General features: G+C 45.0%; 1 protein-coding gene across 11 annotated transcripts in view; it reads left to right on the top strand.

Annotated features, from left to right (window-relative positions):
• The window catches only part of BLTP1 (bridge-like lipid transfer protein family member 1), a 2946455-nt gene that overhangs the window by 2014739 nt on the left and 912586 nt on the right, over positions 1-19130 (top strand). For 9 of the 11 annotated variants that reach the window (XM_069631146.1, XM_069631151.1, XM_069631147.1 and 6 more), the window contains exons 49-50: positions 1245-1295; positions 5250-5456. In XM_069631146.1, coding sequence (XP_069487247.1) covers positions 1245-1295; positions 5250-5456 — 258 coding nt within the window. The remainder of the gene's footprint in view (positions 1-1244; positions 1296-5249; positions 5457-19130) is intronic. The other 2 variants (XM_069631149.1, XM_069631145.1) reach the window with 1 other exon arrangement.

Genomic DNA, 19130 nt, shown 5'->3' with positions numbered 1-19130 from the left:
GTCTCTCCCGCGTTTGCTGCTCAGCACAGCTGCTGTCTTCCACAGCTGCTCGAAACCACGTGCTTAGTCCATTGTCGATGTTTATACAATGTTGCCAGCAGTGTCTGGGCCCATTGTATAAGTCCTGCTCTTTCACATGTTACATCTTTATTGCTCCACAGGGCCAACTCGTCCCAGTACTTGGATTACCTAGGTTCCTGATGTTCTTCTTCGTCTCGGCAGTTTCCAGAACCTTGAGGTATTCTGCCTTATAACAGTACATAGGTCCACAGTCTACAAAGAGGTTACCACGGGAAGGAGAGGTTAGAGGATGTGGGAGCTTGATGTTCTCATAAGGGCTCTACCCAAGATGGTCGCTCCCATCCCCATGGGGGAGTGCCTCCCCATGAGACCCTCCTGCATTATACCACCCCCAGGGTTACTATCGGGTAGCGGCCTCACCTCCTTGGCCCCATGGGAAAGGGCTCCCCCAAGGGGAGAAGCAACGACACCCAGCGAATCGTCAAATATGGAAGAAAAAGGTAAGCAAGCAATGGTTGCTTCTGCCTTTCCACATTAGGGCATGTTCCCTCTCGCAGGCTGAGCCTAGGGGAGAAAAAGTGTGGAACTGAGGTGAGGGGGCATAGTGCATCCTTTTATACGTTGCTCTACGCCAAGTCCGTTGTCGATGAGTGGCATGGCCATATACGATAGTCACCGACAACGGTATCGAGCAGCACAACGCCACCTGCCAAAAAGTTTTCCGAGCAGCTGAGGCTGGATAGCTATTTCTCAAGATGAGGAATCTGTGGGAAAGATACACATAGAAAGAACATTACTGGTAAGTAATTTCTCTGTGTGGCATTCTCACTTCTAACATATTAATTGAGCGTAATGTACTCTAAACACCACCAAAATACACAGTCCCTGTTCCATTCCACCATGCATTCGGTAATTAAGCAGTTTTTTCATGGTTTTAATATCAAGCATGAGACAGGTAATTCTCTCCATTTACAGTAAGTGGCATATTCATAAATGTAGCAGTCACAAATTGCTTCTTTAAACTGCTGTTCTCTATTTTTCTATGCAATTCCGTTTTTGATATATAGAAAAGAGCAGTTGTGCACAAGCTAAAAAAAAAGGCCTAACTATGATATGTTGATAGACTTCTGCAAATACTGTGAATTTCTGACTTTTTGGCATGGTTTCATTCTTTATTTACTTTCTTTTTGTTTTCTTCCTTCCTCTTCAATCGTCACCTGTAGGCTGGAGGATATTCCTACATCTCCTACGAGCACAGCCAAACAAGAGTTTCTGTATGTCACAATGATGTTTAATGGGGTTGTTGTTATTAACCTTCTGCTGGACAGTAGCATGTTGACTCTTTTGTTAGAGTACTTGCAATGCTCAACCGTACACTTCATATGTCCAATACAACAGTCCTCAAATAAGCAACCAGTAAAGTCATGCATACATGTGTTCAGCCAAATGAACATTGTGGGAATTTCTTGTTCTAATGCGCCTCTATTACTGTAAAAGCCTTGGACGTTTCATGAATATTTGGTTTAGATGAACATTCCAGGAGACAGTTTGGTCATTGTAGCCCTACCTGGTTTTCATATTACGACATTAGGCATATGAATTAAATAGGCAGCTTGAATTGGACAGTTTGTTTGCGGTAGAGATTGGTGGTTATGTTAAAAACGTTCCATTAGATTACCTTATTTTTAGTCAAATAGTTCTCATTGCCGCTCCCTTCGTTTCCAACCATATACAGTGTCATCCTACTTTCCACTTACAAGTAGCAGGCTCAGTAACTCTCAAGTTCAGAAACATTCTCTGTTTGCTGCCCCACCCTTGCAGGGCCACATTCTAATCCTGAACTGAAATGGTAGGCTTCTGCACCTTACATTCGCCACACATGCCAAATGCGACCACAGGACCACAGTTCTCCAATGGAAACTCTACAGCAGAGTCATCCAAGCAGCCTAAAGTCAGGTAGTGGGATCTGGAGCATAGGCCTGCCTGCCCTGAGCTAGGAGAAGACTAAAGCATGTCCCTTACACATGCCTCCCTCCATCTACCCAGATGTTCCCACCCTCCCGGAAGCCCCTCTTCAGGAATGCAGACTGGCTAGAGCTCACAGTTCTTCCTTCCTTGAACTCACTAGAGCACTGGACTCTAGTAAATGTACCCTTCACAGAGAGAGCTTTAGAGCAGGGAGGGTCTATCTGGGCTAATGATGGAGATAGAGTGAGAGACCTTCTCTCTCTGTACCATGCCCTCTCTCATTGTGCTTTACAAAATCCAGCTCACTGTCAGCCCCTACTTCTTTTCATTGCAACCCCCATGATTTCCCTTCCATCCTACCCCACCTTCTCATACTCCTTCCCCTACAGTGCTTTGTAGCAGCCTGAAATGTGTTAATGTTTTTACAAGAAGCCTACTTACCTACATATTGAAAGTTATTAGAATATGGTTTCCCAGCCATATAGTTGCTCACTCACTTCTCCTTTTCTCTGTTGGTTGAATAAACTCAACAGCCTTCTAGATTTTGAGTCAGTGGATTTTATCGCTGATTTGTTGTCTTTTGTTTCTTGCTCCCATTTAAGTTTAAACACTGCCTTAAGTGGGATGAAGCACATTTCAGATAATTTGATCCTACCTACCTTCATCTTGATACTATTCCATGAATAATATGGTAACTTTGGTCCAGTCTAACAGGTGTTTCTTCATCTTGTGTGTCTACTGGATATTAAATTAAATCTGTAGGTTAATGTGCTCTTGGTACTTTTGATTATTGGAAAACCCTTGTGTGGTTTATATAAATGTTTTTTCAGCCACACTTTTGACTATTGCATCTAAAAGGTTAAGTTGAGCATTTGGTGTTTTTAGGAGAATTAATGAATGGAATATTTGATTTAAGAGATACTCACATTGGGGAAGACTTGCAGGTACAAATGAAGTGATTTTTGGTGCAGGTCTCATGCAGAAATAATTATTGTGTTGTCCTACAAAATCATATTAATTCCAGTGTTTTTTGTGTTTATTTGGCATGACTCGGTCTAAAGATTAATTCTGTCCACTTCATGGTAATAAGAGTAGGAATGACTGTGCAATCACTGCAATCAGTTATACATGCAATGAAAGGGCAAACTCTCTTCCTCCCATTAAGGCTATGTTCCTACGTGAAGCCTCTGTCTCGTGGGGTGTGAGAAAATCACACTTTCTTCCCATTTTTACATTTTCACTAAAAACCTCTGAATCTAACGTCTATCAATAGCTGTCACTTATTCTATAACAGTCACTAGATGTATGCGTTCTCTGCAGACCTTTATTACACTTGTGGGGAATACATTTTCAGAACAAATACCTCACCTTTTACTGATGGTGGTATTGTGTTTTACATACAATTCTTACTCCCTGCCTCGTAGATCAACCTGCTGCCTTTATCTAGAATAAATCAAGACACAAAGCTCTCCCGGCTACTGCCATACAGAAATATGCACTATCGCCCTGGATATAGAAGAGTTTATGCAGAGGTTCCAGAACCATCATCTGTGATGAACACTAAACTAGTCTGTGATGAACACTAAACTAGGTTCTCAGCTATGACTGGTATGTTCATGAAATATTTTGTTGGATTGAGGGTAGTAAATGTAAGCCAGCCTATCACACATTATGTATGTACTAATGTGTGGCTGATAATACCTGGTGAAATGCCAGATAAAGAAGTGCAGTTCTTCAAAATGTCTTCTCATACTCCTAATAAGGACCTCTGGGACCCATCCTCCTGAATGTAGTGCTGGCCTATTCCGTGTGCACATCCTGGAATCCATATGCACTGACTTGCTTGCAGTTCTTCATTCCAGGGATTTATTCGCAGCAGAGGTGGTACTATCTACATGCTTCGGATTACTCCTTGCATGCCCCCACTGTATCCTTTTTTATTTCTTTTTTCTCATGCTTGCTGTCTTGGATATTAAATTGAGGGAAAGAGTTGCAATACAAATCTCTGGTAGAGGTCATTATGTATAGTAATATCACGTTTTAATGTTACATTACCTGGCCTTCTCTCTGTGATCCTGTATACTTTGAAGTGTGTGCAACTTCAGTACCAGAGGCGTCAGGTCTTTCACAAACCTTACAGAAGATGATGTATTATTTTGGGGCTAACAGTGATTAATTGGAACAAAAGGAACCATTACTTGTCGAATAATGTAGGTAATAAAAACCTCACTTTGAGTGGTATTACAAACTGTAGTCTTCTGGATTTCTTGTCTAAAAGCTTCCTTAAAATCGGGAAACGCTTTTCTGTAAAGTTCATTTTGCTTTGCCCTTTTATTCTGAGCCTAGCAGAAGATCAACTGCCCAGGCTAACTTCTCTTGGCACCCCACCGTTCCTCCAATTACAAACACAAATACTGATCTCTAAGGTTAATTTTACAGCACTTGATGTTTGCTTTTATTGAGCGTAGCCTGAGCCTTTCACTTCCATTGTATTTGTAGCTATTGATTAAGTGTAGTGGTGCATGTATCCTACTGTGCGGTTATCACTCACCTATTATATCAGTTAATCTCATTGAACTGTGCATTTAGGCAGGGGCCTGAATCAAATTGACATTCGCTTCCAGGACCAAGTTTCTGGCATGGTTGTTGAGGTGGCTGATGGATGCATTCCTCACTGAGAAGAAATTTACTAGCAGAGCTTAGCAATGCCAGTGGCACATTCTCTTGTCAATACATAACTGCAGAGAGCTTTATGAAGTAGATTGACATGAACTGAGCATTTCCTTTTTGAAGTCAAACATTATGAAAGCACTAGCATGGATTTCCGCAACTGCATAGATTGATGGACTGCAGTTTAAAAAGACCTTCCACTGGTCATTTTACATTGTCTGCAGGCCATAGAATACATGCAATACTAAGGAACATATCGACCAATCCATTGATCCTTGTATATGTACAGTGTCATGTGATAAATGCATGCGATGAAACCATTTATTTTTACATTTGCAACTGTCACCCATGCATGCTTGCTGTAGTGTGGTACATGTTGGTCTTACTCTAAATGGTAATAACAAGTGTTTCTTGAATAGCATGTGTCATGTTGTCAATGTGATAATAGATGGCATGCTTCAGTCTTGTGGTAATACATCTGTGTAAAATAAATGTTGCTACATAGTGTTTGAGCAGTTGGAATTCTGCTCTAATTGTTTTGCTGTTGTGCTGAATACCATTCTTAAAAAATGTTGCACTTCTCGTTTCAGAACGGTTGTCAAATGCAGCATTGCCAAATCACAGGCTCTCTATAGTGCACAGAGAGGGCTGAAAACCAACAATGCTGCAGTCTTCAAAGTAGGGGCTATTAGTATCAACATCCCTCAGCACCCTGCCACTTTGCACAGCATGATGGTGAGGAGTTCTCATCAGCTTTCCAAGCAGATCTCGGACCTCATCAGACAGCCATCCATGGTGTAAGTATTGTTGTTTGATTCTACATATCCTAGAGCGATTGTTTAATAACTGGAATGCATGGAGGCCTATGATGCCTATCCAGTACCTTAGAAAAGTCCTGCCTCATGTCACTTGATGTGCAGTGTGTCTTAATGAATTCCTACAGAGATATGGCTTACTACTTCTAATATAAACATGAGCAGCGATCTCAACAACCAAATTGAGGAACATGCTCCTATTCTTCTAAGAACAAAATCAATTTTCTCTGCAAACAAGACCTACTTTATTTGCCCATCGGGATCACTAGAGGTAATGCCCTAGGCAATCGAACACTGAGGCGCCATAGGAGCAGATATTCTCCTGAATAATACCAGAAACCTATCTCTGTTGAATGCACTTTGGCACAGGATCTATTCCCGACAGGTGTAATCCACCAAGTGATCCAAGTGCCTCAGCAGACAGTGCTAGCCCTTGACGATGCATGCAAAGTCCCAAATGCATTGGCTTCTAATTCTGTCACTTCAACTATAACGAAGGCACAGCACAATACATTGAAAATTGTCATCAAGAAGAACAAGTTACTTACCCCAGGTAACGTTCTTTCGACTGGATATTCCTCCAACGTATTCCTCATCTTTGTCAAGTAATGTCTAGCTTCGGCTGCTTTGGAATTTCTTTTTTGGCAGAGGGCGCCCTACGACGATTGCGTCGAGTCAATGTCCCTTGAAGGCCCTTGTCGAGGGTGATGTAATCAGAGGTTATATGTAACACGCGCTGCACCCATTGGCCTCAGTTCTGTTTTTCCCCTTTTCGTGTAGCCCATATGCCCATAAATACGGGCATGACAGCACTCAGCCTTGGTGGAATGAAAGCTGTAATAGCATGGGAAATTCTACAGAGGGGTAGGTTGGGAGGGTAATGAATATGTTGGAGGAACATCCAGTCGAAAGAACGTTACCAGGGGTAAGTAGCTTGTTCTTAGAATGGATTGTGTCCTCCAACGTATTTTTCATCTTTGACAAACTACCAAAGCAATATCCATGATTGAACGAGAGTGTAGAATGTATATATTTAGAATTTTACAGGGCAGAGGAAAGCACTGCCTTACCAAAAGCGACATCTTGAGCATGGGAAGCATCCAGAGAATAATGCTTTGTAAACGTGTGTATTGATGACCACGTTGTCTCAGGACCACAATGTCTCGGGAGGATAGCTCAGCGGCAACGTGCTTGTCTTTGGAAGCAACACAGGTTCGATCCCCGGTTCCGCGCTTAGAAACCTCTGGGTGTTAAGCGCGTTATAAATAACCTATCATATCACGTTGCAGCATCACATATGTTCTTAATAGGGACACCCCTTTGAAGGGCTGTCGGTGTAGCCATGCCCCTGGGGGAATGAGCTTGTAAACCCTCAGGAGGGTCTTTTCCTGCCAGCCTGTAGGATTCAGATATGGTGAGAATGATCCATCTAGACAAACCTAGTTTGTGTCCTGTATATCCGACAGAAAGCTGGTCGTCCACTCTCAATTTTGACATTCTGGAGATGTCGAAGCTTAACGCTCTCCTAGGGTCCAACCTATGGAGCCTTTCCTCTTCCTTACCAAGATGATGTGAAGGATAGAAAGCCGGTAGCACAATCTTCTGACTTAAATGAAAGTCTGAGACTACCTTAGGCAAGAAGGAGGGTTTTACCCTCAATACAACCTTGTCCCTGTGGAATATAGTAAAGTGTGGTTTGGAAGAAAGTACCTTCAATTCGCTCACTCTTCAGGCTGATGTTATAGCAACCAAAAGTATTGTTTTAAAGGTTAACAACCTTAACGGACATGTGTGAAAAGGTTAAAGTGGGGCACACATTTTCAAAACCAGGTTAAGGTCCCAAACCAGAAACTGAAAAGGAGATTGAGGTAACACATTTGTAAGCCCTTTTAGAAATGGAGTCACCAATGGGATTTTGAAATAGGAGCATTCTTCTGATGAGCGCTTAAAGATTGATAACGCTGCTAAGTAGCCCATAATGGTGCCAACCTTAAGACCTTTATCTGCTAATGAAAGCAAAAAGGATAACACATCCAGAGTTTTACACTGAAAAGGATCAACATTAATTTCTCTGGATCAGTCGCAAAACCTATTCCAACAGCAACGATACAAAGATTTTGTTGCTGGCCTTCTGGCCGAAGCAACACCTCCATTATGTCCTCCATGAGGTCCCAATCCTTGTATCTCAGCCTTTCAGAAACCAAGCGTGAAGGTTGAGAGTCTTGACCTCTGGATGGAGAACCCGACCCTCCTCTCGCGAGAGAAGGTCCTCTCTTTGTGGAAGACACATTGGAGGGCAGATGGACATGTCCAGAAGGTCCGGGTACCACATTCTCCTGGCCCAATTTGGGGCAATTAGGATCATGTTTTTCCTGAACCTTCTCAACCTCCTGATTATGTGAGGAATGATGGGGACTGGAGGAAACGCGTAGAGTAGTGGGAACTCCCAGTCCACCACAAATGCGTCTCCTAGAGCTCCTCTTGGGGGAAATTCCCTTGAGCAGTACGGCTCGCAATTTCGGTTAGCACCGGTCGCGAACAGATCCACTGGAGGGGTTCCCAAAATGGGTGAAGATCTCTTGAAGGCCTTCATGAGCTAGTTCCCACTCGCTGCATTGCTTATCTGCAAAGGGGTAGTAACCCTACACCTCCTATCTTGTTGACGTAGTGCATGGCCACTGTGTTGTCGGTCATTATCAGGACATTCTTTCCCCGTACAGAAAAGCCTTCAGCGCTAGTCTTATTGCTCTCAGCTCCAAATGATTGATGTTTAGTTTGGACTCCTATGGAGACCAACGACAGCTGATTGTCAGATTGTTGGCGTGAGCTCCGCACCCCGTGAGTGAGGCATCCGTCACTATAGTTATCTCCGGCCATGGTTGCCAAAAGGGTTCTCCCTTCAGAGCATTTTCCTCGCAGGCCCACCACAGGAGATCCTGTGAGACTTTGGTTGGAATCTGAAGTCGGTCCAACCTCTTTCCTGAGAATTGGAGCCATTGTGTTCTGAGAGGCCATTGAATGGATCTCATCCTCAGACAGGCCTCTAGCACCAGAAAAATGCAGGATGCCATGAGGCGGAGTAACATCAAGAATTTGAACCTTTGTTACCATATTAAGAATTTATTGAGCCCTCACCTCGGGTGGCGAGCTCTTTCCCAAGGATATATCTATCACAGCTCCGATGTATTGGAGCTTTTGGGAAGCTGTCATATTGGACCTCTTGTAATTGAGGGAGAAGCCCAGTCTATGAAGAGAGTGGCAGGTAAAGTTGAGATGATCCAGGACTTGTTTGTGAGAACGCACCCTGATCAACCAATAGTCTAAAACCCTTGGGGCAGAGGTCAAGCCGAATGGCAGGACTCAAAATTGATCGTGCAAGCGGCCAACTACGAACCTCGGGTATTTCCTGTACTTGAGATGGTTTGACACATGAAAGTAAGCATCCTGAAGGTCCAATGACACCAACCAATCCTAGAGTGGAGGGCCTGAAGGATCTGACAAAGAGTGACAATCTTGAATTTGTCTTTCCTGAGGAACTTGTTCAAGTATCTCAAGATGGGTCTTAGTCCTCTGTCCTTTTTGAGAATCAAAAAATATGGGGACTACCAACCCTTGTTGTTCTCTGCTACAGGCACCGGTTCTATAGCGCCTTTCTCTAGCAGGGTTAACATTTCCTGCACAAGGAGCAGATCTGGAATCCTCAAAGAGTGTTTCCCCAGTTGATTGTTCTGAGGCTTCTTTATAAAGGGAAGGCACTAACTGTGCGCAATTGTTTCCAGAGCCCAAGAATCCGAAGTAATGTCTCGCCATTCTTCTAGATGCTGAGGCAGTCTGCCCCCCACTGGTGAGTTGTGACTCAAGCCCTCGGAGTGGTTTTGAAGCAGCTGTTGCAGAGGCCGATGGTGAAGAGGCTGCTGCTTGAGCTGGCTTGGCAGCTCTACCTCTTCAACCACCAGGACATTTTCTTTGGCCCCTTTGACTGGCCATTCCTCTCACCCATCCCAAGTAGTAGAGAAATGATCTACTCCTCCAAGGTTGTCCGCTAGGACGATAAAGCTGAGGTTGCCTAACAGCGGCGCCTAAAGATTTGGCTGCCGTCTTAGAGGTCTGCAACTTCTCAAGGCTCTTGTCTGCCTTTCTGCCAAAAAGATGAGACCCGTCAAATGGCATTTTGAGAAGTTTAGCCTGCACATCAGGTGCAAACCCGACTTTCGCAACCACGCAAATTTGCGCATCACAGTGCTTGTAGCCATGGACCTGCTGATGCTATCTGCAGAATCCAATCCAGACTGAAGGGACTCGCACATGGCTTCCTTGCCATCCTTAATAATAGCTAAGAAGTCATCCCTTTCATCCCCTTTGGGAATATGCTCTGCCGCCACAGAAATACACTCCCACAGAGTACACAAAAATGTTGCAACGGCACAAGTGGAGTTGCCAGATTTTAGTGCCGTGCTTCCTGCAGAAAATTCCTTTTTTGCCCATCCATCTACGTGCTCATCATCCCTATCAGGAGGTATGGTAAGGTATCCTGCCTGTTTTGAGGCAGCCGTAGCTGCTTGGACTGCCAGACTCTTGGCAGTTGGGTGTTTCGACAGGTAGCCGGGGTCGAAGTGCCACATGGAAAGGTAAAACTGGATCAGTAGGCGATCAGTTAGATCATCTTGATCATAGGGTGGTGGAGGTCTAGACCAACCCAAGTATTCAACAACCTTAGACATGAGTTGTGTGTACGAGGAGTCAGCATGCTCCCCTGGTTCTGGCCTTTCCGAACTCCAGCTCAGGAGAGGTGTCAATGCTACTAGCATTGTGCAAATTGTCATATAGATCTTGCATTTTACTCTCCTCTGAAATAAGGCATTCAGGCACATTTGGTGTACCATACTAAAGCCCAAAAGGGACATGCTCCTCATCTGAACGCTCTTCCTCTGCAAAAATTGAAGTTTTTCAGGAGAGGGGTATATATCTTATCTGGTTTAGAACCCAGAGGCTTCGACGTTATCGAAGTCATCCACTTTGTCTTAACCAGTGCCTTTTTCGGGGAACACTAGGCACTGGTGGCAGAGCTGGCAAAAGTGGCGCAGCTGGCGTCAACGATTTTGCTGTCAATGTCGACACTGGCGTCCATGGCATCGATGGCCTAACAAAGGTCGAGGGTCCGATAAGTGTCATAGGCACCAACGGCATTGAGGGCTTCGAAGGCGTTGACGACCTCGATCTCTCCCCACGTCTCAAGTGATGCTTCGATTTCTTTTCAGATCGAGGCTTCGAGGACTCCCGATGTGGATCACGTCATTTTCCCGGGCTCGAGGGCGCGCTAGTTTCAGGCCGAGACCTCTCCTTTCTGGCTTCCATACAAGGCTCGGTCGTAGCATGACTCTGTTTCTCAAAGATTGTCAGCATTTCCACACGGAAAGCTTCCCATTCTGCGGGTGTAGACGTTTTGGACGGGCATGCCACCCTCTAGGGAGAACCGTCTGACAAAGACGTCGATGAAGACGACCGGCGATGCCTTCTCCTCGATCTTTTTGAAGAAGACGAGTGGCAGGAACCACTCCTAGACCTAGATCGCTTGGCCTTCTTCCTCCGAGGAGAGTCGCCTCTTGACTCATCGGTCGAAGGCCTAGCAGGTCTGGACTTGGGGGGACATGGGGGGTAGTTTGCAAACTTTTCCTACCTGAAGCTTCCCCTTTCGTTCCCTCAAGGCCTTTCCCATCCTGGACTGACACTGGGAACAAGCATTCGTATCGTGGCACTCTCCGATGCACCACAGGCAGATTCGATGGGGGTCGGTTATGGACATCTTCAAGCCGCAATCTTTACATTTTTTGAAACCGGACCCAGGAGTCGACGGTGTAGATGACGAAGACATATCGAGTATTTGCAAAAACAATAAAGAAATATACTTTCACAAGTACGAGGCGCGCCGAGTTTCTCTGGAAGCAAACACGTTTGCAGAAAATCAGAACTGAGGCCAACTGGTGCAGCGCGTACCACATATAACCTCTGATGACGTCACCCTCAACAGAGGCCTTCGAGGTACATTGACCCGATGCCATCGACGCAGGGCGCCCTCTGTCAAAGAAACATTCCAAAGCTGGACATTACATGTCAAAGATGAGGAATATGTTGGAGGACACAATCCATTTGATTACAAGGATGGTCGCCAGATCTACTGTTGGATATCCTCAGTTTATCTCTGTAGTTCAATTGTCCCAAACAGTGCACTCCAGGTTCTGGTAGCCCCCAAATACAGATTTCTCAGGAAGTATATTCAACCTGCAAGTCATAGTGGTGTCCGCTCACACACTTATTGATATTGATCTATCTTATTTAATTTCTGTAACCACCGTCGTACAGGATTCAACTCCCTTCATCATGAAGAGGAAAAAATAATTATCAAGCAGTTTGGTTTAAGGACATTCTCCATAAATTACTTATTTAGATATAATTTTAATTGACCTCTGCAGTTTTCATGAGACAATCCAATATACTGAATACAACATTTCATTTTTTTTCAATAAATGGATACTCTTACAGCCCATTCTCTTTGCCCATACCATGTGATTTTCGATCACAGGAGCGAACCTGGGAATACCATGCATAGCACTGAAGAATAAAGCCTAGCACTTTAAGAGAGCTGACACACTTGAGTTCATGACCGTGCACCGCCCGGTTCATTCTCCTCATGCTCTTTGTGGTTGTCCTCTTCAGTTAGTTTCTCTTCTTGCAATATACTGGAAGTGTGTGTTAGAGTTCACGTGAAATCTTTATGCACCATCATTTTCTTCTTTCTTTTGGACATCTTACCCTTGGTTTTTCCACATTTCTTTTTTCACTATCCTATACCACAATTGACTGGTATTACGCAGTGCTTCTCCTGTATATAGTTTCTCTCAATTTAACTGTTATCAGTTATGTTTCAGCCTAAAACTACCATTGTTTCCACTTAGGTTCTTTGTTGTCCTAAAGCTGCCAGCATTGTTGCTGAGGGCATGTCCATGCGTTGCACTGAGTATCCTTCAATGGCTAACAGCAGTAGAACTATTTAAGTGTCCACTGGACCTAACTATAGCTCACCTCTGGCATTTAAGGTCACCCAGGGTTAAACATTCCATAAAGTCCTATCTGAAAGTAGGCGATGCACCAGTTAACCAGAGGGCAATTCCCCCAGCCTCTTCATATCCAGCAGGTGCAAACTGACAAAGCAAACAGCTCAAAGCCTTCCAGTTGCAGGCTGCTCTCTCTGACCTGAAATCTGAAACACTGGGTTTTATGTGGTCTCCTGCTACACTTCTGCAAAGAATCAACTTGGGCATTTGACCGGAGTCAGCCAGCCCAGCGTTTTTGTAACCAGCCCATTTTGCATACATAGTTTTGACATCTGTGGCATCAAGCATAGCGAGTGCCGAGATTATGGTTTCATTCTATTTAGACAAGCCTCTTCCTCATTTGAACCTCTCATTAGTGTCTCATGGACCCCTGCGGTTGATATGACCTTCGGCAAAGACACCAAAAAGTGATGGATAGAAATATTTGAACTTACTACTGGCAGTTCCTCTGGTAAGATTCCATTCTATTGTTTTGTAGTCGTTATGCACCATTACACAAAGGGACCCAGCCATATGCAAATCGGTTTTTATCCTGCCCACAATGGGTATATGAGGCTATTTCCCATTTATTGAAAATAGAAATTCTGTCTGCATCATCAAATACATTTCACTGTTGTGAAAGTATTTTAAATGTATAATCCTCATGTATATAACACTGACACCGAAGAGCTAAACATTGCCACATAAGAATTCATCTAATTCATGTACAGTCATCCAAACAGCAGCTGTAAAACCACATTTGTTTAAAAAGCATAAAAGAAATCTTTCAGCACAGATTGCAAGACCAAATGTGCAATCCTAAACAAAACACATACCAGTCGTCGCTGACTGGTGACCCTGAATGCCCTCCTCTGCGTCCAACAACCCTCTGTAATTAAATTGAACTTAAATACCCAAATACAAAGAATAAAGATTTTCCATAATAACTTACTAGAAAGTCTTGATTCTATTAAAGACACGGAGGCGAGCATTATGCTTCTCTTTCTTTATTTAAATATTTAAAGAAAGGCTCAGCAGCAAGATATTTTTGTGCACCAAGTGTCGTATGAGTAACATAGAAAAAAAGGGGTGCACTAAATATATAATATAAGAAGTAAACATAATATAACAGTAGTATTTTTGGATTTCTGAAGAAACAAACTCCATTTCCCAGAGTTCCCTAGTGTCACCAAAGAAACATCAACATGTGACTTAGTCCTCCAATGGGTGTCCTGATCCCTTCATAAACAGTCCTAAACATGATGCGACTTCCTCTTTCGAAGCTGCGAACTTGGCTGTCCATGATAAGGTAGCACTTGTAGTTGATAGATCTGTTGAACAGCTGATCAAGCGGATTTGTCGGCAGGCGCTGTCGAAAAAAGGAGATAGAAAGTAAAATTACTTCATGTATATAACAACCCTAGTTCCCTTATCGGGGTGGGAGAAAATGTCATTGGTTATTTATTTATTTATTTCCTATAAAATGCAATCATTTCTTTTGTGAGTTTTAGTAACTTATAATAATACATTGTCACAATTAGGAGAGATGTACAGTATTATTTTCTCTTTGGGTGGGATAATGCTCGCCTCCGTGTCTTTAATAGAATCAAGACTTTCTAGTAAGTTATTATGGAAAATCTTTATTCTATGTCAAGACCGGAGGCTCCCATTATGCTTGTTTAAAGCTTACTCACCACAATAGATGCCGGTTGATCTACTGGTTTCAACTAGAATTGTTTAAATACTGATTCGCTTGCCCAGTCTGCCATTCTCATGATGTCTTCTAGTCGAACTCCGTCCTGAAAGGCTTTGGAGGCCATAGCTCCTCTCACAGAGTGAGCTCCGAAGTGCTGTGTATCTATCCCGGCTTGAGTTAGAGTCCAGCGCACCTAGCGCGCTAAAGTGGGGGCGGAAACCGGTTTGTGTGGTTTACGCAGAGCTATCAGTAGTTGCCCGTTGGGGAAGGCCCTAAGGGGGCCTGTCTTTTCTTCATAAACTTTCAGGCATTTCACCAGACAAAGTTTAGGTTGGTCCTTGAAGGCGGGGTAAGAAATTACTCTAGAGTTACATTTCGTCCTTCTGCGTATGTGAAATACAATACCGTAAGGAGAAAAAGTTCTGCCCGCTAGGTCAAGGGCTCTGACATCAGAGACTCTCCTGCAGGAGACTAAGCAGAGTAAGGTAGTAAGCTTGCCCGAGAGGGCTGTACGTGATAGTTCCTCATTATGATGCCATGAAAGGAAAAGATTCAATACTTTGTTAACGTCCCAAAGTTTGTCATAGCGGGAAAGGGGCGGGACTGTAAGTCTGACTCCTTTTAATAATCTGCAGACGAGATGGTGTTCACCAGCTGGTAATCCTTCAATGAGGTCGTGACCAGCTGAAATCGCTGAACGATATGCGTTCACTGTCCTGTAGGCGAGCCCTCTTTCTACTAGAGATGCTAAGAAATTCAAGATTTCCTCTACAGGTGCTGAAATTGGATGTAAGCCTTTTTCCCGGCACCAGGTGCTCCAGGCGCCTCAAGAGTTGGAATATCTCTTAAGGGTGGTAGGAGCCCAGCTTTCCTCGATGAGACTGATCGCCCTGTGTGACATGCCTGGAGTTCTCCATCTTGCCCTGAAATCTTCCATGCTGCCAGGGTCAGAGAACCGTTGAGAAGAAGGGGATGTCTCTGCCCCGAAGGATCTAGAAGAAGATCTGGAAATTGGGGTAGTAGAATTGGAAAATCCGAGGAAAGTTCCAGAAGGACTGGATACCAGGTCTGAGATGTCCAGACCGGTGCTATGAGGACTAAGTCTGAATGTTCCAGACGGGCCTTCGCCAGGGTCCTCGCTATCATGGTGAATGGGGGAAAGGCATAGAGTACCCCTTGGGACCATTGTTGGAGAAAAGCATCTGTTGCTGTTGCTGTTGGATCCGGTCTCCAGCTGTAAAAACGTGGTAGCTGTGTATTGAGTCTGGAGGCGAAAAGATCTATGGACATTGGGCCCCAAATCTCCTGGAGGCGGAGGAAGACTCCTCTGTCGAGCTTCCAGTCGCTGTAGTCTGTGGAGTGGCGGGAGTACCAGCCCGCTACCACATTTGATAGGCCGGGAAGGTATTCTGCTGTAACTGAGATTCGATGTGCCAGACAGAAGTGCCAGAAGTCCTTGGCTAATTCTGCTAGAGGTCTTGATTTGGTGCCACCTAGATGGTTGATGTATCTTACTGCGGAAATGTTGTCCATTTTTAGCAAGATACAGCAACTCGCTCTGCCTCTGGCAAAGGAGCGTACTGCAAAGGAACCTGCCAGAAGTTCTAGGCAGTTGATATGCAGGTCTAGCTCCTGATAAGACCAGGTCCCTCCTGTGGCTATGGAGCCGCATCTCGCTCCCCATCCGGAGCGACTGGCGTCTGACTCGATGATGATGTCTGGAGCAGATCCGAAAATGGCTCTGCCGTTCCAGGCCTCCATGTGAGTGAGCCACCAGTTGAGTTCTGTCCTCGCTTGAGATAATGTTAGGAGTTGAGAGTATGAAAGACTGTGTCTTAAGTGTTGGCCTTTCAGTCTTTGCAATTCGCGATAGTGAAGGGGGCCGGGAAATATCGCTTGAATGGAGGAGGATAGTAACCCTATCACTCTTGCCAGTTCTCGAAGAGAGAACAGGTCCTTCTGCAAAATCCTGCGAATCTCCCTTTTGGTAGAATGGATCTTGGCTGATGGGAGTCGGAGCTGACAATTCTGGGTGTCCACAACAAAGCCCAGAAATTCCATGTTCTTGGATGGAAGAAGAACTGACTTTTCCCAATTTATAAGGAAGCCGAGACTGTGTAGTAAGTCTATAGCTAGTTTGGTCTGTTTCTGAGCTAGTTCTTGCGACTGTGCCATAAAAATGATGTCGTCTAGATAAATAATAAGACGAACACCTTGCTCTCTTAGATGAGCTACTACAGGCCTTAGAAGCTTGGTGAAAACCCAAGGCGCTGAAGAGAGCCCGAAAGGTAGGCTTGTGAACTCCCAATCTCGATTTTTCCAGGAAAATCTCAGGTAATTCATATGTGCCTGATGAATTGGTATCGTTAAGTAGGCGTCTTTCAGATCTAGACGCATGAGCCAATCGTTCGGTCTAAGAAGATCTCTGAGCATATGTATACCTTCCATTTTGAAATGGCGGTAAATGATGTATTCGTTGAGAGCTTTGAGGTTTATGACTGGTCGTACTTTTTCTTTCCTGCGAACTAGGAATATGGGACTGAAAAACCCTCCCTGGCTTTGACAGGGGCGAATTGCTCTCTTCAGACAAAGATTGTGTATTTCGCTGTCTAAAGCGATTTGATCTGTCTGAGACATTACTATTGGAGTAGGGCGACCTGTCTGGATGGGCTGCTCGAAAAATTCTAGGCGTAGGCCCCGAACTGTGTCCCTGACCCAGGCGTCTCCTGATAAGGTATCCCAAGCATTTGTAAACATCATTAACCTCCCACCTATAGGAGTCATTGGCGCTGGCGCTGCTATAAGTACACTGACCTGTAGATTGTTGTTGGGCTGGGTATCTGGCCGCTCTTCTCCAGGGGCGCCCTCTTCCACGACCTCTTGAGGGAAAGAAAGTGTCGGAGCGCTCTTGCCAGGAGTTATGCTGGCCTCTGGAGTGTTGAGATCTTTTGTCGAAAAAGTAACGGCCGGAGGAGCGACCTCTGCCTCGTCCGGCCCTGGTGAAAACCTTGGACGCGAAGACTCTTTTTATGGAGGCTTGTGCTTTGTCCAATGCTGTAAATGTTCCCACGAATTTCGCCATTTCCTTCATAAAAGGATCTCCAAAAAGCAGGCCTTGTGCTGTTGGACCGGATTCTGTGCCTGCCAGTTCGCTCAGTTTGGCGTCTATTTTATATAGGATGCCTTTTCGGCGTTCTGTCGAAATAGCACAACTGGCGTTACCTAACAGGCAAATTGCCCGTTGAACCCAACCAGAGAGTATTACCGGGTCAATGGGGTTAGAGGAGTTTATTGCTTCTTCCGCTAGATCTGAAATCTTGGCTAGTGGCCCCGCCACGTCTAGTACTTTGTCCTGGCAGGACTTCCAGGCACGGTCTATGCCTTTCCTTGGGTCTTTTATGTTTTTACCTAGGAAGGTAATCATCTTTGAATCTAGTTCTGGTGTTAGAGCCACTTTGTCCGCAATATCCGGACGTGGACATTCCACTCGAAGTCTAGCTCTAACTTCTTTATCCAGTGGCTTACGTAGCCTGAAATGAATGTATTTTGATGTCTTTGAAGATGGTTCCCAGTCTGTGGATCTGGGATGCATAAGGTCTTCCGGAGTAAACATCCCCTCTGCAGGAGGCTTGTTTCCGGTTGTGTTCTTGGGGATGGGGTCTGCCGCAGTCCCAGAACCAGAGGGCTTTGAACCCTCTATTTGAATTTCCTCTTCAGATGAGGATTGAGAAGGATCAGCGTCGTAGACGCTCTTGTTTTGGTCGTCCTCAGTGCCCTGTCCATATCTCTCCGGGCTTGAGGGTACATTTTCCCTCATTTCTTCCTCTGGGTGAGAGGGTTCATGGGAAGAGGTTACCTTCCTGTTCATAAAGGCTTGTTTCAGCCTGGAGAAGGCGTCCGAAACGGCAGCTGTGGCATCTGTAGGCTGGCTCGGGGGGGTCATAGAGCTTCTGCTCTTGCGAGCCGGTATACTTCCCCCTTCCGTAAGGTGCTTCCTCTTTTGCGTTCTCTTCCTCCCAGGAGGGGAGGTCCCTCTTAAATGCTCTTCCATAGTTTCTAGGCGCTGTTGAATGGGAATGAGCATGTCTGTTACTGCTTTCCTAATACTGGTCTCCACAGAGGATCCCAGTACCTTTTGTAAGCTGTTAGCCATCGCCACCTCATCTATATAGCAGTGATCTTCCTCCGTCTCAGACGAGGCCTGATCTGATTGAGGTGAGTACTGCGCTGCCATAATAAAGTTTAAAGCACCTTACTCACTTTTTTTTTTTTTTTTTTTGGTCTTGTCTTCTGGGCTTTTGAACGCCTTCTCTCACTGCCCAGTAAATCAGTTCAGCTTAGTGTTATAATCTTTTAGAGAATGCTGAACGGGAGAATTTTCTCTCCTCTTTTTTTTTTTTTTTTTTTAATTTATGCAAATTATGTATTTAAATATATTTTCCAGCACTCGTGTGCGAATTCCTGTTGATCCGCGATGGAAGGAAGTATGTATTTGCTGTCGCCTGAGGAGAGATTCCGGCGCTCGAGTTCGCAGAGACCGTTATAACTTGAAGGTCATGCGCACTCGAGCGCCGGAATATAGAGGAAAGGACCAGGAAGAGCAGGAGCTCCCCTGGTGGTTAGTGGGCGGCACTGCGGGCTGTAGCAATGCCGCGCCGGTCTCCCCGTGCCCGAGGAGAGCACCGATGGGTCGGGGAAGCCGACGCGAGCCCGCTGAGAGGTCCGCCTGTGAAGCGGAAGAAAACAGCTGACGGAGTTAATGAGCGGCGCTGGGGGCTGTAGCAATGCTGCGCCGGCCTCCCCGTGCCCGAGGAGAGCACCGATGGGTCGGGGAAGCCGACGCGAGCCCGCCGAGAGGTCCGCTTGTGA

This window comes from Ambystoma mexicanum, chromosome 6q, assembly GCF_040938575.1.
Source record: "Ambystoma mexicanum isolate Mex_15411 chromosome 6q, UKY_AmexF1_1, whole genome shotgun sequence".
NCBI classification, from domain to species: domain Eukaryota; kingdom Metazoa; phylum Chordata; class Amphibia; order Caudata; family Ambystomatidae; genus Ambystoma; species Ambystoma mexicanum.
Note: the sequence above shows the minus strand (reverse complement) of the source record. Positions and strands in the feature narration are given on the sequence as shown.